Source organism: Camelus dromedarius, chromosome 2, assembly GCF_036321535.1.
Source record: "Camelus dromedarius isolate mCamDro1 chromosome 2, mCamDro1.pat, whole genome shotgun sequence".
In the NCBI taxonomy this organism is placed as follows: domain Eukaryota; kingdom Metazoa; phylum Chordata; class Mammalia; order Artiodactyla; family Camelidae; genus Camelus; species Camelus dromedarius.
In genome coordinates, this window is record NC_087437.1 from 100,867,776 (window position 1) to 100,891,519 (window position 23,744).

The following is a 23,744-nucleotide window of genomic DNA, read 5'->3' on the forward strand; positions in this document are numbered from 1 at the left end:
TCACATGCCCACAACTGGCCAACAAATACCACCTGGACTCTGGTAAGAAGTCTCAATTTAATATATAAAGATCAGAACTTTTATTCCCTTTCCAATTCCATTTCTTCACATTTTCCTTATTTCAACACATCCTATTGCTCAAACCCAAACCCTTGGTTCTCCTCTTTCCTTCTCCTTATCTCTCTGCGATCATTAGTACACTCAGATGTCTCCAAGCATTTGAACTCACTAATGACATCCAGACACTTGCTCGTCTTCCTCAGCCATAATCTTAGGACCACCGTTGTTTCTTTCTAACTGGTCCCCCCAGTTTCGCTCTTGCTCTGCCCAGCAGTCTCATCTCCACACAGATGCCTGATTAGTTAACATCACTCTTCAGCCTTCCAGATGGTCTTACATCCCATTTACCATGGCCATCTGAGTTCTCACCAGGGCCTCGGATCTTGTCTTGCCCATACATCCAATCCTATTCCTACTCCTCTGCCAATCACTTCCTTGTCAACAGCAGTAGCAGGGCTTCTCGAGGTTTCTGTCTTTCTGCCCTTCCCTGTAATATAAGCATTATTAGGGCAAAGACTTTGTTGGTCTGTAAAGCACTATCATCCCCAAAACTTAGAACAATGCTTGGCACAAGATAAGTGCTCAGTAAATATCATCTGACTGAGTGAATATATGAGAAACAGGAAGCAATCCAGGAGCCAGAAGGACTGAGCGTGACCAGTGGGCACACACAACAGCCAGGTAAAGGGAGGGGAGGTGTATATCAGGCCATTTCAACACAAGTGGTAGCACAAAATAAATAAGGAGAAAGAGGGCACAGTCACGTGATTCAAGAAGATGAAATAGTTCTCAAAGTAGAAGTAACTTCAGAGCTCTGATAATGGGAGCATCTAGGAAATAAAACTTCTGGGTAGACTAAGAATTATAATGTTACCTGCTAATGAGAAATATGTTATTAAAATAACACTGAATAGAATTATATCAAGGAGATGGGTTATATAAAATTGACCAAGGGAGACTTAAAAAATACGTAATTTTAAGGAGAAACCAGGTTGGTTGGAAATTGGTAAAACCTGTTAGAAAGGCATAAATCAAAAAAGTCCTAGTGACAGAATAAGAAAATTTTAACTATCAAAAAGATGACTAGCAGCTCAAACTTGAACTCCTTTAGGAAAGAAAACAAGAGCCATGCCTTAACCAAAACCCAATGTCACTAAGCTAATCTTGCACATTCTACTGGCCTAGGAAAATGCTCTTCCTTTTTTTTTTTCGGATCTATAAACATGACTATAATCTTGAGAAAGTATTTATACTTTTAAAATATTTAAGTAATTATAGTATATTAGTAGCTAATCTCCTAAAGCCATAAGGATAGGTAGATAAATAGAGAAATTAATTAAACCCATGATGTTCATTTTTTAGAGTAGGTTTAAGTAGAAATGAAATAAATTTTAAAATATTATATTTGGATAGATTCTGTATCTAGACCTATTTAAAAATTTTGAGGCATTGAAAAGAACTCAAATTTTAAAGTGTAATTGCTGCATCAATTAGTTAAGTAATGCTACTTTATAATCAATACTTAACTGTTTAAAAAGTTGGTTTTTGAATTTTATTAGATGTATCAGTTAATTTAGCACTAAATAAAGTACAAATATTAGTGTGCATTTCTTGCCCTACTCCAAAACACCTCATCGTGAATCATCTATTTCAGAAATGTTGACACCTATTTCAAGAAATTGTTTTAATAAGAAATGAGGTAATCCATATGCTGCATTTGGTCCCCTCTGAAGAGCAAATTTAAAAATGGAAGATTGGCAAGAGACTTCTCTATGGACAATTTCATCATTGATATATGTCTGTTCAATAGATGTGATCCAGACAGTAAGTCTCTACATGACTGGCCAACCCAAGGGACTGAATAGTGGTCCCTTCTGGGATCCACGCTTAAGATTTTGCATTTTGCTATATGTTAGTGGGAAAAAATTGAAAATAAATATAAAACTCTGGTTGGTAAGTTTGCTTTACACAGTGGTCTGAGTTAATAATCCTCAAACTACTTTTTGTGTTCTAAGCTTGAGCAAACCCATAAATACTTTGTGGATGCACAAACAGGGTTTCTCATTATTGGAGATAAGAGTTATGAATACGGAAGGAGACAAGACTAGAATGTACCCTGTGGTCTTTTATTTGGACTGGAGCTATCATTTTAGGTTCATATCTATAGGTATAGAGCTACGTCCATTAGGAGGGTCTAGAAGCAGGACACACCAGCAGCTGCAAGGGGTGAAGAGGACCCTGTTTTTTTTTTTTGTTTGTTTTTTGTTTTTATTTTTAACGTAGAAGGAACTAAAATGGCTAAGTGGATTTGGGGTTTCTTACAGAACACCTGATTTGAGGGCAAGGCCAGGGAATGCATAGAGTGAACCTGGAACATCTTATTTTGCCAAAAAAGGAAAAAAGTTCTCAAAGAATGGGGATATAGTAAGACCAACAAAGGAGCAAGCATGAAGGGTTTCCCCAAAGATAAGCCTTTCTGTAAAATAACTCGCTTATATTAAAAAAAAAAAAAAAAAAAAAAAAGACAAGAAAGACAGAAGGGCTGAGAAAGACAGACAGAAAGACAGACAGAAAGGCTGACAGAAAGGCTGCTCTAGATTAAGGATGAAAGAGGCCTCACGGCTAAACACAGCGCCTTACCCCAAACTGGCTCTTGGGCGGAAAACACACAAACAAACCACAAGTGTCATAAAGGACTTACCTGCAACAATTGATAAGAATGAGTGTATTCTGTGTTAGATAATTAGATTGGGCAACTGTATTGCATTAATTAATTCCGTGATTTTCTGCCGTTATGTAGGGAAATATCCTTGTTCTTGTAAAAATCACATGGAAAGAGGCACAATGTCTAACTGACTCTCAACTGATTCAGAAAATAAACATTTCTCCAAGTCAGAGGGAATGCAAGAGTGATAAGGAAGTTTTCATAGCATAAAAGGTAAATAATTGTTGCATCTCGGCGAGGGTGCACAAGAGTTCTTTGTGCTATTATTTGCAATTTTGTGCATGTTTGAAATTATATCAATATAAAAAGTTTAGAAGATCAATGCATTACATGTGTAGAGGGTAAGTCTTAGACCCTTCTTTCATGGAGCTTTCCCACACAGGAACAGCAGCACAGTAAACTTTGTGTTGCACATTTATACAGTTCACAGTATCCAAAAGTATTGCGGCGTCTTAATTTTGTCCTGACCATCACCTCAGCAGGTAGGTATCCTACGGACACTCTACTGGTGAGGATGGTAAAACCCACAGACATTAAGTCACACAAGGTCAGTAGCACAGGTAGGACCAAAATCCTGCTCTCTGGTTCTAAGTTAACCTTGTCTTTAAATCATAGCAAAGTTGGCCCATACTTTTCAAATATTCCTTTGAAGGTTGGAAAAGAAGACAAATCAGTGAGAGAGAAACAGAACAGACACAGAGAAGTGCAGTGACATCAAGGAACACTGAGGCTCAGGGATGGGAATGGGAGGGAGGACAATATGACTGTAGACAGAGAAGACCTGTCCAATTAAACTGCTTCACCACCTACAGGTTAAATCACCTGGAACAGATTTATACTGCAGTCAGGTCACTTGTGTGGTATGGTTTCAATAAGTTGGTTGATCTGGGTTCTTTTTGTTAGGAATTTAAGCTTTTCACTGCACAAGTAGGGTTTAAAAAAGACCAATAACAGGTGGTAATTCTTAGCATACTGGTAAGAATTTTTTTTGATGAAGCTGTCTGAAATAATATCAGAAACTTACTTTCTTGGTTAGAGACATAAAGACAAAAGCCAGAAAACTCCTGGTAACAGGAAAAAGAAGAAATAATATCACAGAGCAGCTAAGAAGAGTAAAACGCAAGGTTGGTGAGGATAACTGTGAATTCATCACAATTCTATTACAGCTTACGTTTGTTTGCTTTGTTCAGACTGAAACCATGTGAAAAGACATTTTATGTCCTGTATGACTGAACATGTGTTTATATTAGATGGAATTGGTCTTCTATTTCCTTTGTATATTTGTGGTTTGAAAAGACATGGTACCCTAGACCTACAATCAGTACATCTGTGAGGTAATAATTGAAAGATGTCCCAAATATTACTGCAAGCCTGGTTGACATTTAGAAAGCATACGTTCTGTAAGAACATCAAATGGATGAATTTACCAAATCTGAGGTTAATACAGGAGGTTGCTATCTTACTAAGACCTATCTAAGTGTCACTGAAAACACTGTATTTTTTAATACCTGAAGATACCTTTTACTTGTAACATAGTTAAGGTCTAGGTTATTCATCTGTGATACGCCCAAGGCATAGAGTACATATATGAAGTCACATTTTGCAGGGGATGGGAAAACTGACGATTATGCACGTTTGTTATGATATAGTTGAAAACAGATGAAAATGTAATTATCAAAATATAATTAACAGATAAAATATGATTATCAGCAAAGTCATGAAGGTGCATTTTAGCTGTGGGAGAGGCTATGTATAGCTTAGTCACCCAGATGCAGGGTATCATGCACTGGATGAGAGAGCTTTGATGTAGATGGGCAGCACCTTGGACAGTCCTTTCGGAGCCCAGGTAATTGGCCAAGCCAGGATGCAGCTGAGGGTCCTCATTTCCAAGTTCCCAGGACTATGAGTTTGAGTTCACCCTCACTCTGGTATGATGGGTAGTTCACTACTCATTCTCCTTGACCCTCCCTAACTCCCCAACAAATCTCCCAGCCTTCTGTGGCTGGCAATTTGTCTCCATCTATCCAAGAACTATCAATGTCTGTGTTTGTCCAGAGTTTGTCTTTTAACCTGATTAACTACCACTGCATCTTCCATTCTGCACACCCAGGGCTCTTTTCTCAGAGATCCTGGACACTAGAGACTCATTTTAATCCTCACAGGTAAGGTCAGTCTCTGGAGGCCTTTTCTACTCAACCAGGGGCAGGAAATCACCCTCGTCAGGGCTTACGAATCTTTATGAGGAAGCTACCTCTTTTTCAGACTAAATTCAGACGTGTGGGAGTACGACTACCATTAGAGGGAGAAGATAAATCCCCAGATTCAGCATGTATTTTCTCATATTATACTACAAAAAAAGAGTGAGCTATGGTTAGTTGATATTTGTTCTTAGTTTTAGTTATGGTTAGTATCAAAATAGATATGATTTGAGAACTAAGTAACATTTTAACCCCAATTCACAGCAAAGTGCTTATGCATGAATTTCAAGGAGCACAGTTTTTACATTTGTAACTTGAGGGCTATCTATACAAGCTTTTTTTAATATTGACAATTTGCTGACAATAAATATTGTCCTAATTGGCTGATAACTAGCACATTTTATACGTTAAAAACTAATTTTACACCTTAAAAAATGCTTACCTTGTGAATAGGTAGAAATTTCCATTTTTATGTTTGTAGGAAACATAACACTTGATGCGAGTATCTAACAAAGAATGAATTTTAATTGAACCTTCTCTATTTTTATGCATGATTTTACTGGGAACATGATTGGAAAGTTTATAGTGTTCTAAACAGTGGGAACGTTTCCCTACTGGGAGGGTTTGGGGATGCTGCCTGAAAGGGGATGCACAGTGCCTGCCAGGATCACCTCATCTGGGAAGGGACACCATGACGTCACACTCACCCGTACACGCAGTGGGCGGCGGACACCAGCCAGTCCCTGCTGACCAGCGAAGCTCCGCAGAGCAGTTTGTTGTCGTAATACAGAGCCACGACCCAGGGCCAGGCTCCTTCTCTGGCATCATCTCCTCCAATAATCTTCGGGCTAACTTCATCAGCCACCAGTTTTTTCCCACAAGCTATTGAGATCATTGAAGAAAGAGCATCTATTTTATTTTGGTGGATTTCCTCTGATTGTGGAAACTGAGTGGCTCACTACAAAGTAACTTGAGGTGACATACTAACTCTAAACAGAATTTTAAACTGAAGGCTTGAAGGAGGACAGGATGAAATATTTACTTACCTTTATGGTTACATTGTAATAGAATCAGTGAATCCTCTAAGCACTGTTTACTGTAATAGAAGAACAATTATATTTAAAAGCTGTGCACAGAACATTTTAAAACAAAACATAGTGTAGGTCATCCTGTTTTTTCTCTTTAGTAAAACGGACTTTTAAATTTGTTACATATAAAATGCAGGGAAGCTGAAATGCACAGCAGACAATCCTGTTTAAAGTCAAATAAAGTTGAGTTTGCATCCTTAACTCTACCATTTACTCTTCATATGATTTTTGGATACGTTACTCATATCCCTGAGACTCAGTTTTAACATCCACAAAATGGGAACATTAGTACTTTACTGGAGTTTTGTGAGAGGTAAAGAAATATTTGCAATGAAGTTATTACTGTGCATTATACACAGTGAATACTCAATAAACAATAGTTATTGTTAGTTTGCACGAACTAACCTTGGATTTCACCATTCTGTAATGCAGGACATGCTTCAATGTTGCTAATCAGACAGCTATTCAGTGTTCAACACTGTGAAGCTGTGCACTTTATTCAGGGAATTCAATGATGAATAAATCATGGGTCCTGCTTTCAAGTGAGGCAGAATGTAAAAAGGCAAATATAAAATAAACTGTAGGCATAAATAATTAAAAAAACTCACTCTTTGTTTAAATATTTGGATATCAACCTTTTTCAAAGCCAAGAATTCTATTTTAAAGGAAAATTTAAACACAGAGAAATTGTTTTAAAGTGTGCTATACTTACAAACCACTAGAGGTCAGTATAACACAAGAAATTAAAGTATTTGCATTGGTTCCTGATCCAGCTACTGTAAGCTGTTGGTCACATTAACACACACATACACATACACAGACATACAGTTTTAATATTTATATACTTAACACCATCCATTGTGAATGTTGTTTAGGTGCTTGTAATTTTAGGGAAGAACAAACCAAAAAATACAAAACGTGACCCAAGATCTGTATGAGCTCATAAGTACAATCAAAGCAGTTCAGTGTTTCTGGAACATACGTGATAAGGTTCATTTGAAATGACATGCATCCATGTTGTCCAACGGATATGTCCTTTAGAATAGACATATTCAATTTAAATGTAAGGAAATATATTTATTAATAAGCAATGTGCATGTATGTATATTTACCTAGATACAGATATATTCATATGCATTCACAGTCCCACAAGGATGACGCCTCAGTTAACTGTCCTTCTATTATCCGCCCATGGTTAGGAGAGAAGTAGTTCCTAGGACGCTTCTCAGCATCCTGTCAAGTTTCATCCAAACATTTCCTACAGTTACAATACCCATCCAGGAAACCCACATTCAAAGTGCTTCACCATTCTTAGGTGTTAATAATGCTTAATACTCTGTGGCACATATAAGATGGATGCATTCTTTTCAGCAAGCACAGAAAAGATTTTGGTTAACTTAATAGTTAACCAGAAAATAAACTGAGCCTAGCACCCCATTTTCCATGTGTTTTGGGCAATCTTCATACACAAATGCACACATGCAGCATCTCAGTAGAGAGCAGTATGTTGCTTCACCTCTGGTCACAATGAGAGTGAGTACATTTGTCCAGGAACATTTAGAGAGATTAGAAAAAATAGAATTACTGTCCTGGCCTTTGGTCCTGGAGTCAGAACTAGGTTAACCTTCTGTACAGGAAAAAAGGCAGTGCCATGATCTGTGTCTTTCTCTCGCCCAGTGGGGCAGTACCAGGAGACGAATGAATGGGTTTATATCTACTGTACTGACAAAATGAACTCAGTTCTCTCCTTATATATGCCCAACAACATGGCCTTTTTTCTTTCTCTTTTTTCCTTCCAGAACTGCTATTTAAAGTGAGCTGCTTCTTTGAGGGGCTTAGAACACAGCGCAGAAGAGTGGGAAAGTGGAGGGCTCTGAAGTCAGATAAACCTGGGTTGGAATCTCCACGGTGCCTACCAGCTTTGTGAACGTGTCCTAGTCACTTACCACCACCAGGCCTGTTTCCTTATCCTGATGGGGGAGCAGTGCTACCAAACCACAGAGCTTTTGAGTGGACTGGAAATAATCTCCTTAGTTAACACCGTAATATTCCTACCATAGCATCTGCACATGATAAGGATTCAGTAAAGTGTTTGATGAGCGCTTCATATCCGGTATCCAGCACCATGCTTAGAACATATTGTCAATCAGTATATCATAAGTCCATTTCTTTTTTTTTCTTTTCTTTTCTTTTTTTTTTTTTTTTTTTTTGCATCTAGAACTACTACTAAAGTGGTCCAAAGAACTGAAGGAAAGGGAAGCTTAGCGCTGGTGGCAGCGTGAACTGTACATTTCCAGTGATATCGGGGCAGGTTGCTGGGGTCGTGCTGAGCGGCCTTTCTTAGCGGTGGGAAATAATCCCCTAGTCGTGCATATGCCTCATAAAAGGAAGGAAAAAATGGAGATCTAGTTCAGTAGACCTGCATACATGGAAGAATCATCTTCCTTGATATCCTCTTCCTTTCTTTAATTTTTAACAATTACAACCACTAGTGAAAGGGTATTTTTCAAAAGTACCAGTTTTCATGGGGCAGTGAACGTACCTCTGCAATAAATAAACACATAAATTAGCTAACTACATAAACGCATACATGTCTGATTTCCTGCTCACCCAGTATAACGTGGCTAATCACGGGAGAGATTAACAATGTCCTGGCTTATTCATGTGATGAAAGTTTCTAGTATCCTTGTCTATAAATGGTGTCTCTTTCAAATAACATGAACATACATACAATAAAGACATCAATGTGTGATGATACGGGCATTTTGGTGCTAAGCATGGAATAACCTAGTTCTTATTTTAAACATGTGTATAATTAATATGAAAGTATTTTATGCCTTTTCCTTTTTTCCTAACTCACTCTTGAATGTCTATAAAGTATAAATGAGAGACATTCTCAATACAAAAACGGCTCAGGATCTGTAATGGTAATGCACATTTAGACACGCCTTACACAAAGGGAATCGAGAAGGCTGCTTTCTCACCTGCAGATGCTTTGATTCACCCCCAATGAGACTAACAGTATCAGTCAAGGCCCTGCAAACATTCATATAAAACATTCAACTGCTAAGTACCTTGGTACTAAAAATTCTCCTTTAACAATTTGTTTTACTGATAGAGCTCACAGAAATGGCCACATTTCATGAAGAGCTGAATAATTATAATATAATATTTATATTATAATAAAAATATAATAAATATCATTATATAATGATTATAATAATATAATTATTATACAATATAATTATAATTTTGCTTTTCACTCTTAAGTATGTTCAAAAAACTACAAGCTAGCGCACCAGCGATGATATCTTAAATCCTTGTTATAGTCTCTTCTTGAAATTACTTTCTTCCCGCCCAAGCTGGCCTTTAATGGAACTGTAAAATTCAGAAGCCAGTTTCAACAAAAATTATTATTAATGCCCAAACAGGAGGAATGGCACAAACTAAGCTAAAACAGATCTTTAAATACAGGAAGGAGGTTGCTTTTAAAACATTGGTAAAAGCTGTAAAAGTGAACCTAATTTTAAAGAGCAAAAGAGAAAATGCAGGCACAACAAGAAGTCTGAACTCTTCACTGAATATCCATGCTCTGTTTGCTAGAGAAATGAATACCATGGCTTTTTTTTCTCTCTCTCTCGACGATAGCTAATTGTGTCACTCTTTTTAGTCTGATCAGCACTGGACCTTTTTATTCTCTTACAATTTCTTTCTATGGGATTTACTTGTTCATAAATCCAAGAGTAAAGATAAAGAGGATATGGAAGTAAAACTTATTGAATCTCTATCTGCGTGCTAGATAATTACATACAATACCTCATTTGACCATCCTACCATCTATCTGAGGATTAGGCAATGTTATTGGGTAAGGTCAGTTAGATGCTGTTGGCGTCACCTAAATAATAAAAAAGTTACATAACTTTCAAGATTACATGGCTAGCATGTGGTGGTATTAAAATCTGACTAGCTTCAAAATCCATTTTCTTTCTAGTCAATATAAAACTAGTAAAAGAACACATTTTGGGACCCACCTTGGTGTTAGTATTAAGCTGCCATTAGGTGCTGTGTTTAATTTTACAAACGGTCCACCTCCAGTAGAAAAGATTGGCATGGATGAGTTTCCACTCCTAAGGAAAAACACAGACAGAACAAAAACACAAACGGAAAAGACCCATAAACTAAACTTCTAGTTATTTAATGCTGTGGACATTGAAATAAATATGAAATAAATAAATAAATAAAATATGAAACTCCAGACAGACATTTTAATATTAGATCCAAACATTTTAATATTAAACTTCAAATGTTTTATGTCTAAAAGATAGTTAGGATTTCCCATAATGACATAAAATATAATTTTAATTTTTATGTAATATCTCTAGTTCTTGTTTGCTTGCTTATATATATTATTTAACAAGGCTAAAGTCAGTGTATATATCACTGGGGTGTTTGATTTTTTCATTTGACTTTCCTATGTTCAATAATTTTCACATCAATTATAATAACTTCAGAGAATTGCCATACCATAATTTATTAAACTTTTTTCCTATTGAGTGGAATTCATCTTTTTAAAAAATGCACCTTGCCTAGGAACAACCTAGAAAAAAGAGATGTTGATTGTTTACCTTTCTGTGTGTTGCTTTGATGTTGGTATTTCATTCAATTCAAAGCCTAACTGCCCTAATTTAAAGCCAGAAGCTATGTTATTGCTCTGAAATGGGTGGGTATGTAGCCTGGAAACCCACTGAGCCAGAATGGGTCAGAGAAAGAGACAGAAAAGCCTCCATGTGACAAAAGACAAAAGACGTGGACTGGTCTTTCTTATCCCTGAACACCTGTTACATCCGTGCTGTCAATTGTGAGCCTTAATTGAAGATTTCTTTTAATCATCCTCTCTCCTCTATTCTTCTGGCTTCTCACTTTCTAATCTTTTTCCTGGCTTTTATTTATTCGAGATTTTAACCTTCATATAAAAATACCCCTTTGGGCTGGAAACATCCTGATTCCCGCTATTTGCTTCTGATTAGCGGGGAGATGATATGGTTCTTATCTTTCGGGGTATCTGAAGGACCCGCCCACTTCCTCTTCAGAAGAAGGTCCAGTGTCTTCCCTAGGCTATACTCGCCCCTGATCCTTTTCTATCTGTGCATGTGGAGGAAATTTCCAAGCCACACTCATGGCTGTTATGCTCAGTAAGAGGAAAAGATCTAAGCAGAGGGTGTTCCCTCTCTCTTTCAGGTAAGACAACGCCTTAAAGAAACTGAAAGTGTCTGGTAACTTTCATCCACTGAATGGAGAGCTGAAACAATGGCGCCTGTATGTAATGTCCCAGAATTTAGCCCCTTGCACTTTGATTTTATAAACAGATAAAAGTAACTCAAGCACATAAATCAACGATTGTTCCTTTAATAAAATCTGGCGTGGATTTACCAAAGGGAAAAATGAGTGTTACTACTATTATTGTTAAAGATTAAGATATTCCTTCCATGTGGGCAGAAAAATCATCTTATCTAAGTACTTACATAAGATGTATTTGTTTTAGCTCAGAAAACAAAACAGGCATAAAAACATCCAAAGAAAATGAAAATGTTAATTTGAAAAGATGCACTTCAGTATTCACAGCAGCATTATTTATAGTTGCCAAGATACGGTAGCAGACTACTTGCCCATCGACAGATGGCAGAGGGATGAAGAAATGTGGACACACACACCCACAACAAACTATTACTCAGCCACAAAAAGAATGAAATTGTGCCATTTGTGACAAAATGGTCGGACCTGGAGGGTACTATGCTAAGTGAAACAAGTCAGACAGAGGAAGACAAATCCTGGGTGTTTTCACTTATATGTGGAATCTGAAAAACAAAACAAGTGAAAAAATATAACAAAACAGAAATAGACTCACAGATACAGAGAACAAAGGGTTGCCAGAACGGAAACGGATGGAGGGAGGGGTGAAATTAGGTGAAGGAGATTAAGAGACACAAAATGTTAGTCTGTCTCATGTTAACTTAATTCTTAGACCACTCAGTAGACCCAATAGAAGGGTAAAGGAATATTTCTTCCTCCCCAACAGTGTGTAATCTATTAAGATATTGAATCACTACATTGTTCACCTGAAACGAATATAATATTGTAAGTTAATTATACTTCAATTAAAAAAAAAAACTCGAAAGGCAGTCAGGAATGCTCTGGATCAGGAAGGACTTCACCACTGCAGGAATCTTTTAGTTAAGGACTCACACATTTAGGGAAGACAGGATGTGGATCAAAATAGATTTTAGAGAACTTTAATTTTTACCATTGGTGCAACTCCTGGTACAATTCATCACATTAATCTTGACTTTTAAGAATACCAAGGAATGTCTATCCAATCTGAAGAGGTTCTAGTTGTGCTGACTTTGCCTACAGGCTCCAGAAATATCACTGGAATTGGTTGGTTAGTGCAAATATTTGCTGGGAGGGAAGAGTTGGTGGAACCTAGTTACTCTCCAATCTCCCTTTTGTTTGTGGGTCTTCTTTTACTGCCTTTGGTCATGTTCTCAGTATCCGTATTCTGCTGAATGCCTGTATGGGCTGGATGTTCTCCTAGGTGGTTTTCTGTGTTCCTGATGCTCCACGATGAAGGACTTTCCAGGTGTCTTCTCCAGGCGAGCAGCATCAGCCTCACCAGGGGTTATCTGCAAATTGTCCAGCACCATTCCAGACCCATGTACCCATTCAGAACCTCTGGGGGTTGGGTCCGGTGATGAGCCTGTTACCAAACCCTCCAGGTGATTCTGGTACCTGCTAGCCGGCAAACCACCATCATAGCCAAATATAAAATCTGATTCTTTACTTGTTCAGGGGTCTGCTCTTTGGCTTCCACAGTGACTTCTGGCTGCCTGATAAGCAATCTCTTTGAGGCACTGACAGAGTTAATCCATATATCAGGACCCACAAAGTAGGGGTCGTCCAGTGGTCTGGCCGCTGTCACACATCTAAACCTAAGTCAGCCCACATGTACAAAAACTGCCTCCCTGTCAGGGAAACATACCACCAATCGCAATCCTCCAGCTCACCTTGAGCTAGCCATCCTTGCCCTAGAAAACAGAAGCCGGTGGCCTCATCAGGGGTCCTCACCTCCTGGATCTTGTAGCCGATCAGACCATTTCTTCCTTGCCTCTTCTAATGTTCTATTAAAGTCACTCTCACCCCAAATCCCCCAGGAAGACTGCCCTACTTCTTGTGAGGCACAGACCTCCCCAAGTCCGTGGGCTATTTACCCTTAATAAAGGACATCAGACTTGTTATTAAATTATTTTCATTTTGTCATTGGACAGCACTCATGATAATGTGGAGGAACACCCAGAAAGGTAATTTCTTAAAAATATACATCAAAGCTGTGGATTTAAGACTCCTCCATTGTCTCTGACTGGTTTTAGTCTATCGCTTGGCTATCTCTTTTAAGACAACATTGAGGGGTTGCCTTTATTTCTCTGGAAATTTAAAACAAAATCTAGACAAAGTTAAATTGCAAGAAATACTGAAATATCTGTAAATCAGTGTTTAATCTAGCATCTGTTTATTGCACTTACCTACCAGTGGCCTTGCACTGTGATGGGATTGCCAGTTAAATTTTTAACATAAGCCTATTCTAGAAGAAAGGAAGGCTAGAGGCAAAGCTTTAAGAATAAAGAATACTTAGTAGATATTAAATGCTCCATCCTAGGATTCTCAGGTGTTGTACCACAGTGATGTTTTCCCTACCTGGCTGAGAAAAACAGAGATTATGTGTGCATATGGACAAAAGACACATGTACAATTTTTATTCTAAGAGTGTGTTCTACATTTGTAGTCTCAAACTTCATATGAGAAAATAGACTGCAGTTAATGGTGTAGATATGTGGGTTTGGGTTATTCAGAATAACTGGGTAAAACATTCTTTTGGAAAAAGCTTCTAAAGTAATCACATAATTAATTTTTTTGTTAAGTATTGATATCTGCAACACCAGAGTGGTGCACAGAGGCATCAGCTCATAAACACATTTCCAGGTGTCAGTGTTGGATGTTAAAATTTGGAATTTAATTTGAGACAGAGTACTTTTCAAATCCTGCCAAGTTGAACTCATCCTTTTTTGAACTGAACACAATTTATTCCAGTTTGTATTCACAGTAAACAGAATATAAGTGGCAGCAGAAGTTGATGACAAACTACTTCTTATTTTAAGAAATGACTGAAACAATAAAAATATATTTAAAACGTTCTCGGCAAAATAAAAGGTTAGGAACCATGTGTTAAGTCACCATCTATTTTTGAGAAACAAAAATCTCAGAATAACTGAAAAATTGAACTGTTGAGAATATATTTTAAGTTCTATAATTAAAGCAAGCCTCAGTTTCCTTTTCTTGCAAAAAAAATTAGTTAAATTTTAGAGAGGCATGCTCTCAAAATTAAAACTAGAATTTGCATTAAAAAAGATCCTAAATGTGTTCCAGTTCTGCAAATTTCAATAACTGTATATGCATTTGCATGACTGTTTGAAATCTGTCGTTTGGTATTACCTAAAAATGCGCCCATGTAGCAGCACCTTGATGACATGTTAATGCCTCCTGACTGCCTGTTTCCAAGCCTTTATTACCACTTTTATAGGCTGTGCGCCCTCAGAGGGCTCCTCTGGCTTCAGGGGAACCTTATTCTGTCTGAGAAAAGAAGCATACAGATGCAACCCACCATTATTATTTTTGAGGTCATATATGAAGGCATAAAAATATACGCAGAGAGGAATTCTAGTGAGAAAAAGAAGGCTATCCCAAGGCGTCTTGCACAGTATTAAATCTGCCTCTCTTCTTGGACCCTGCTTAGGTTTCCTCTCTTTTGTCTCGCTACTCAGACTGCATGTGCTGTGATAAGAATTCCTCCCTGAAGCAGGAGCTTAGGAGGGATGTTTTAAGCTTTTGGACACACTAAAGCTGCAGAGAATAATAACAAATGCTGCAAATGCAGCAGCCAGGCACTGTCGCTCATGTCACACCCAAAAGCTGTAGGTAATGATTTGAGCCAGGTGGGATTAGTCTGAAAAGGGTTTTGGAGAAGGATGGGCTTTCCATTTCAGCTTGGAGGGAAGAAGGGCATTGATTTGGCAGGGCAGAAGGCGGGAGAGAGCATTTTCATAGGCAGGGGCGTGGTGAATGAAAGGGATTCAAGGCAAAGGACGGCAACGCATCCCACTAGGAGAGTCAGGACACGTGGGCAGGTCCTAAACACCACAACTGAACTGGATGCGTTTCAGCCACAACTGCTTATTCATTTACCATGTTTACAGCAACACATCTAGCACTCACTCAGCACTATCATAACTCTTAGCAAACTTAGATAAGCTTAATTAATTTTAGATGTTCTGATCTCAACTCAAAATTTTGTGACATATACAGAAGGAAAAAAAATGTCAACAGAAAAGAACTATCTTCACCTGATCAATTTCCCCCTTTGTGCAAGCCACTGCGTTAAGAACAAGACAGAAATCCATGGGGTCAGTCTGGTCGCTGCTCTCTGTTATCCTACAGACATAACGATATTCAGAAGAAAATGAACTCCTGGCATCTCCTACCAAAACTGCAGCTGAGGGAAGTGATACTTAGATTGTCAGAGGCAGCATCTCCATGGATTGCATCTTGGACAAAATAATCTTAATCCTTTGTAGTATATCCTTGATTCATTTGTAACATTATTTTCTCAGTACCATTGGAGTTTACTTATTTTTGAATAAGAGGCATATGATCTAAACCTCCATGTTTACTATGACGTGTTCTCAGGGCGCATGTTTTTTCAATGCATTATTACTTTGTAAGACTATACATGCAAAATTTCCTTTAGAATTTAATGTCAGAAGAAAATCTGTTTTCCCCATAGAATTGGTACTATTTATCTTGTCTCATAATTAAAGTTATGCAATTTTTAGTGTATTCCTTTTTTGTGTCATCAGTTTCAAGGAATCTCAGACACAATTATTAGTAATTATGCTGACCTTGCATGTTTTATCAATTTACCTCCTTATTTCTTTGGACCTTATTTATATCACTATTCTATTAATCTTACTGCATATACTCTGTTATAAATCACCTCAGTTTCTTTTAAAAAGATAAGGGTGCAAGGAAAAGAGAGAATGGAAGGAAGTAAGGGGAAAAAAGGAAGGGACTAAGGAAATGAGGAGGGAAACAAAACATAGAGAAGAAAGAAAATAGAAAAGAGAAAGAGGAAGGGAAAATTAAAGGAAAGGAGAAAAAAGTATGTTATTCCATTAGATTTTATCAATTTTATTCAAAATTGTCTTTGGCTCACAGAATATACAGCATTAGTTTTTTACAGGCTGATCAGTTGGAAACAGTTTTCAGAAGGGAAGCAGAACGAACAAGAACACTTTTGTTATTCATTTCAGGGGGTGATAGTTTCCTTCCTGCCTTTATCTGTTTCTATTTTAGAATTTAGAAGCCTCCCTCCACCTTCCCAAACAACAGGATTTAAGGGCATGGTGGAGGATATTCTAGTTTGGGGAAAACCGTAATTTTTTGTTGTTTTTACGTAACAAACTTTAAGTGAAAAAAATGGCCTTTGAGTAAAAAAGAAACAAACGAATAAAAATTAAACAACCCCCCCCGAACTCTGTAACAGATTTTTAGAGACTAAATAGCTATGTTGTAGAAAATTTATTGGTAGATAAGTCACAACTGACCAATTTTCTTAACTCTTTGTATGTATAATTATATTCTTGGTAATTTCCTTGCCACATAACTCTTACAAATTAGAGTGTAAGTCAAAATTAAAGAGATTTCTCTCTAATAAAATAAATGACATTTTAATAAACGAGTTCCTTAAGTCCCAATAATGTTCTCAAATACATAGTGGGAGAAATTGGGAATGATTTTTTTCCAAGCAAGCAATTAATACCAGCCTGTGTTTGGTGAAAACTTAGCCATGGAGATATATATGTATATATGTATATACCCTTTTAATGATGTCCTATTTACAGTAGTCTTTTGAAACTCTCTAATTGTGTTTGATCTATTGGGAGGAAGAAGTTTTCCTGAGAAGTTAAAATAGGCTGGTGTCAGAATGACAAGCTAAGAAATCCCCTGGATTAAGTCAGAGATGCCCTCACATAAAGCATTTAAATCTGATTACAGTAGGAAAAAAACGTTTGATTTCATTTTCACTTTTTTTTTTTTTTAATGGAGGTACTGGATGTCTAATCCAGGACCTCAACGCACATTCTGCCACTGAACTATGCCCACCTCTGACTTTGTTTTTAATACCAGATGAAATCAAACTGCCAAACTTTAGAGACGTTTTGTATAACTTGTGTGTTTTCTACTGAAACAAGTACACAAAGGTTCAGGTTCCTTTGACATGAGACAACTACTTATCTTTAAAGACCCAGGCTCTCTGGGCTTCACTCCAGCCAAGGTTCCAGTGTGGGTTCTACAGTGCCCCTAGTGGTCCATGATTAACATGCAAGGGGCTTATAGTTGGAGGAAAAATAATGACACTTTATTTTATTAACCTCTAATTGAAATATAGGCTTTCCATCTAACCACAGTATTATTAGCAACACCTATAATTTTGCAACCCAAACAAATGACAGAGATCTTCAGGTCACACTGCAGTTACTGCATACATCAAAAGTATCATTTATTCTCATCTTGGTTTAGAGTAATCATGAGAATCACCGGTCTGTCGTATTTATTACCTTAATAAAGACATATATAATACCATACTGTATTTTTAATAATTTGATAACTTGTAATTTAATAATTTGATAACTTTTTTCAATGTAATGAATTTCCTTTTGCCATTATGTCTATTTTACTTTATGCCCTTAAAAATATGTACCTAAGAAGAGGTTGGTAAGTTTCACCAGACTGCCAAAAGGGTCCATGACACACAGAAGAAGATTAAGGACACCCACCCTGACGGCGGTTCTCAGACTTTAACCAGCAACCGAATCGCCTGACAGGCTTGTTCAAAAACAGATTGCTGCTCCCTGCTCTAGACTTTCTGATGAGCTTGTCTGAAGTGGGGTTCCAGCACGAGCATTTGTATACATGCATCCCAGGTGTTGCAGATGCAGAAATTTAGCTCTAAAATCACACAGTGGGAATCACTGACCTAGACCGCCCCGAGTCTGAATGTCTGGGACCACAGCCAGGTGACTCTAACGTATCACCAGGTTTGGGAGCTGCCGATCTAGCTCCTGGATTACAAATCAGTGGCTCTCTTATTTTCACTCCCTTGCTCATAGCAAATATAGTTACCCAACCACTGTGCTTTCCCCAACCCTGTTAGATAATAAGCCTATTAAAGATTACTCTCAGGAAGTTATACGATGACTATAGTTTGCTATTAATTATTTTCTCTTTACTTATTCTTAATTAATGCATTTCTAATTCCGAAATAGGAAAAAAAAAATCAGAGTTATACATTGTAATTCAGGCAAATGGTGAGCTTCTTAGCTTGGCCAGTTAAACCAAGTAAAATAAAAATTTTTTTCCACGATCTTGCCCACAGCTGCCCCTGCCCCACCAGCCCACTGCCTTACCCATCCCTCCCCAGGAACATAGCTAAGAATAAAATTAAAATTTCCTTTTTGTGTTGAACTTATAAATTAAAAAACTAAATATTAAAACTAAAAAACCAGAAAATATTATTTACCTATTTTTGTGTCAAGATAGCAAATAAAATCATTCAGAATTGAAGGTCATCATTATATTTTTTTCACCTAATTCCTATACTTTTGTAGTTTTGTTAAGGCTTTGCCCACATAGCTGAAAAGCTGGGGACACTGACAGAAAATATGAACAAGAACATAATTTGTCCACCAATTTCTTAAACTCATCTGAAGCACAGGTTCCATTTTTCAGTTTCCCAGAAAACTATTTTCAGTGCTGAATTGTGAATGCAACTCTGTGGTGGTGCTTATACAGGAAGTTAAATTATCATGCTCTATTTATTTGTAAGACTAATTAAAAAAAATTTTACCCCTTACCCTCCATTCTCCACCAACATTTTCAAAACACCTCTGGAATGGAAGAACCTTGAAGGAATTCCATTTCTTGTTTTGGGTTTCAGAACAAGAGAGTCAGTGTGATGTTTCTGGTATCTGAACAGAAGATACCTAGAACAGGATTATCATGGGACTTAAACATGAGCACCAGCTCCTTATAGCACTGCCTGATGGGGATACATATATCTAGCTCTATTTTTTAAAAAAAACATTAGTATTTCTTAAATTTTGTGCAGCTATACAGACCCTGATGACTTCTAGCTTTTACTGGCTTAGCGGGGCAAATCAACCGCATAGGTCATTTACTGGGTTAGTAACAGGGTGGTGTGCTTTCCTAGGAAATCTCATTTTAAAAATCACTACTCTAAGTTTCCTTAACGATTATTTCTGCATCAGTATAAAATGTTTTCTTTCATACTTTGATCAGAGACATGAAAATGTTATTCAAAGTACCTTCTACTTATGCATGCTGTAAGTGGCAGGGAATGAAAATATTTCATTTAAAAAAGGGAAGGCTGATGAAATCTGCCTCATATGACTTACCAGAATCTGTGGGGAACTGCATTTTGTGCCCTATCTGCATAAATAATCTTGAGAGACTCCAGTGCCTTTTTAATAAATCGACTCCTAAATTACTTTCCACTGTACCAAACACATCATTTTAAACTCGCTAAGTTTTCTTTTGGTTACCATGCACCAGTCTAGGCAAATTCTCATTAAGGCTATAACTTTCTTTCAATTACTAGAGCTCTATGGAGACCATGTAATAAGTGCAGGCCCACAGATTAAAGTCTTTGCAGAGATGACCTGACTCATTTCTGAAGAAAGCAAGCGCCTGACCTTTATCAAAAATACTGTATCGAAGGCAGTGGGATGTACTACTAGCTTTACACCCAGTAAAAAATTTAGTTCTCTGACCCGGTCTCCATCTGGAAGGACTGTGATTCATAAGAAATAAGGTCAGTGAACCAGAGAGCAAAATCTGGCTGCGGGGAAAAACATGTAAATAGATCGTATACAGCTGTGTGGAATTGGCTGTCATCCACACGGCGCAAGCCACTGGACTAGCCATTGTCTTAGAGAGCCTTCCCTGACATGCACGAATTGCATACAGGTTCTCCTATAGCACGTTGTAGTTATCACATTATATTGCAATTATCTATTGATGTGACTATCTGTACCACATAAGCATTTAAAGCCAAAACCATGTCTTATTTATCTGAAGAACAGATAGAATATGATTGCCAATGCTTTGATTTCTGACCTGGAGTAATCAAAATCATATATTTATATTAGCAACTGTTAATAAAGTCAAATATTTCCTTTCTAATATCTTCTCTCATGTAACGGGAGTCAATAGCATGCTATCATATTTTATTTTTATTCAAATGCATTAAGAAACATTTCTGCCAAAGAAGATGTTGATCATTTTGATCTTTGTAAATGGTTCATCTTAACCCCATACGTCCTCTAGGGAACACCACAATGGAAAGCATGCCTGTGTTTCTAATCATATAGTGATTGCTTAGGAAGGTGATGAACTGGACCACAGGCTCCTGTGCAGGAAGAGCCCAGTCACCCAGGGCATTTGGATTCATCAGCTGGGGACACAATGTCAAGTAACCAATCTCCTCAGCCTAAACTTTACTAAGTTTCTCAGTTTGTAAAATAGCTCCTCCGTTTTATTGGCAGATTTAGAAGGGGAAACAAACGACTTCCAAGGGCCGCAGCTGTATGAACTCACGACTGAACTGAAGTCAACATTAAGGTAGGAATCTGGAATCCGAGCCACTTACCCAGCGCTTTACTTGAAGTGAGGATAAACAACTGTCCTTTTCAGTGTTGTGTGGATTCTTCATCAAAAAACAGTATTCTCCCTACGACCTACCTTCCTCCAAGACTCTATGTCTCAAAGCCCCCCATGTTGAAAGGGTTTCTGGTAGAACACAAACTGCAATGTGTAATTAAAGGGATAAATATATATAAAGTGCAGGAATTTTCCGACTAATATACCTAAACCAAATTGATGATGATTTACATACTGGATGACGAAACTCACTTCCTCCCTTGGATCTTGATAGGAATTGCCTTTCTGATGAGGCTGAGATCACTTGGATGAGACTCGGAGCTGGGGAGTTCCTGTTCTGAATGGGTAACATTAGAGGAGGTAAAGGGAGTCGAAAGCTCTCAATCCAATTGCAGGAAGTTATGGAGCATTTCTGATACTCCGACTGGGACCTCAACAAATTTTCTTATTGTAAAATATCTGTATGTGGTGGTTAGGTACTATCTTGGCATTAGTAATCAATTTAACTCTCCCAGTCTACTGGGAATTAAACAGCTATTACGGCGACACCAGGACCTAACCACTGCACTAACATTATTTTTAGTGGAAAATAATGTTTTGGGTTGAAAAAAAAAACACTTTGAAACACTTCACTAATGTTATTTCTAGTGGAACATAGGTTTGGGGGTTAGAAAATAAACATTTTGAAATCAATTTTTAAAAATCTGTGTATAGCATGAAGACTGTTATATGAATTATTAATCAGAGAGAGGTCCCCTGATGAGGAAAGCTATTAAATTTGATTTTGATGAACTAAGAATAGTTGAGATAAACAGGGAAATGCTGGGGGCATGTGTGCATGTGGACTTAAATTATTTTCCTTTGTAATTTTATGTAATCTTTTAAAATAATTTAGAAAATCATTCTCCAGTTCAGGACAGAAAGGAAATTATAATGATTTATAACTGACAAATATAGAAATGTATACTTTTAACATATATTTAGTTAGATATATATTTATACATATATATATTTTATATAACGAATAATTTAGTACTTCAACAGATTATTTAGCACCTGTATTTTGAGACAAAGGTAAGTCTAGATATTAGCAATGCAACAATGATAAAATAGACATGGTTCTTACATTTACAGACTTTGTAGTTGAATATGACAGGCCAGCCTGGTAATGATACAGTGCTATAAGTGATAAACGTTCACATCTGACCGCGTTTGGTTAGATCTCCAAAATCATGAATAACGAAGGGTCAGAATGGTGAATTAGAGTGGACTGATTATACAACTTAAAAGAAGTAAATCCTCACTACTTATTACCTCCCATTTTCATCTTATCACTTTTGAGATTGATGGGAAGGTAAAAAAATGAATATGATGAACTTATATATTTGATGTAATATATTATGACATTAAATTGGCAGGTATAATAAAGTTTTGGTGAGTCCATAACATGCAATTATCACTTGCATCACCCTTCTTGGGAAAGTCTTGCAATTTTGCATATGCTTTCTCACAATTATACTGCTACAAATTTCCCAAAAGAACTATTATAAACATGTTGCGAAGATACAGCAAAAGCATATTCTCTAAAGTACACTTGCAATTAGTTATATATATATTACACCATATAGCAGAAAATGGAATATTTCATTTTCTTAAAAATGATAATCTATAGAAAATATTTAATGCTATGAGAAATGTTCATGTGTAAGTAGGCTAAAAAACAGAGCATAATATGATATTTTGTGTAATTTTATAATATATTATTACTATATCCTTGTATTTATGTAATATTTATAAAAAGGCTATTAACTGTGCTTGTTTTTTGAGAATGGGGTTAAGCTAGATTTTTATTTTCTTCCTTTTGAATATGTGTATTTTCTAAATAGATAATTTTCAGAAATTTTAAATTTCTTAATAAACCCACTTTAAGACCCATAAAAAAGCTTGAGAATAATTTAAAAGAGAGCAGAGTAGAATGACTTACCCTAGTCCCAGCAGCTGACAAACATCATCTGAGATCTGGGTGGTCCAGTTCTCAGCACAAGCTACATGCCATGCGCTCTGGATTCTGAATTGCACCAAACCACTGTTGCTTGTTGTACCATTGAAAAGACGCACTAAAGAGATTAGATCAAGATGGAGTCATTTTGACCTAAGTTGATAAAAGTAAAAAATGACTCTAAACTAAACATGCAATGTTCTTAACATTTAGAGTTTAGAGACTGGCTGTATTTTTTATTAAGGGTATATTGGAAGTCTTAAGTTGAAAAATACAAATTTGGCAGGCTGAATTTTGCTCTTTCATATCAGTATAAAAGTGGAAAGGGCAGAGATATGCAATACAGCAAATAAAAAGAAAGTAAATCTTTTCTGAAGAGCATAGCTTGTAAGCTTAGTCTTTGAAAGAAGGAAAACTCAAGTTCAGCGATAACTTTAGGCATTTTTTTTCTACTTCTTTCCCCAGAAACTATTTTCTTTGGCCTGTTTCTTTTGCTATTTGTTTTCCATCATCCTCCCTTCCATCTTACAACTGTTTTGGATAGAGTGTTAAGGCCAGGTAGGGACTGGGCCAAGCTAAGCTGGCTTATCAGACAGTTAAAACATCACCAACAGTAGTTTTATCCACAGACACCATATTGTAATTCTGTAAGTGAACGTTAATTGTTTACTTGTTTTTCTTATAAAAAGAGGAAAAGCATTGACTTTAGAATTAGACAGACTTAGGTTGAAAACACAGCTCTAGCCCGTACTAGGTGTTTATAGGGAACTTTGGAAGCCATTTAACCTCTCCAAGCCTCAACCTTCCCGTGGCTGAGGTAGAATTAA

General features: G+C 37.0%; 1 protein-coding gene across 2 annotated transcripts in view; it reads right to left on the reverse strand.

The window, feature by feature from the left end:
• The window catches only part of TMPRSS15 (transmembrane serine protease 15), a 106,932-nt gene that overhangs the window by 14,022 nt on the left and 69,166 nt on the right, over window positions 1-23,744 (reverse strand). For both annotated transcript variants that reach the window (XM_010977399.3, XM_010977400.3), the window contains 4 exons: window positions 22,903-23,035; window positions 10,103-10,198; window positions 6,030-6,079; window positions 5,691-5,865 (listed from right to left, as the gene is read on the reverse strand). In XM_010977399.3, coding sequence (XP_010975701.2) covers window positions 5,691-5,865; window positions 6,030-6,079; window positions 10,103-10,198; window positions 22,903-23,035 — 454 coding nt within the window. The remainder of the gene's footprint in view (window positions 1-5,690; window positions 5,866-6,029; window positions 6,080-10,102; window positions 10,199-22,902; window positions 23,036-23,744) is intronic.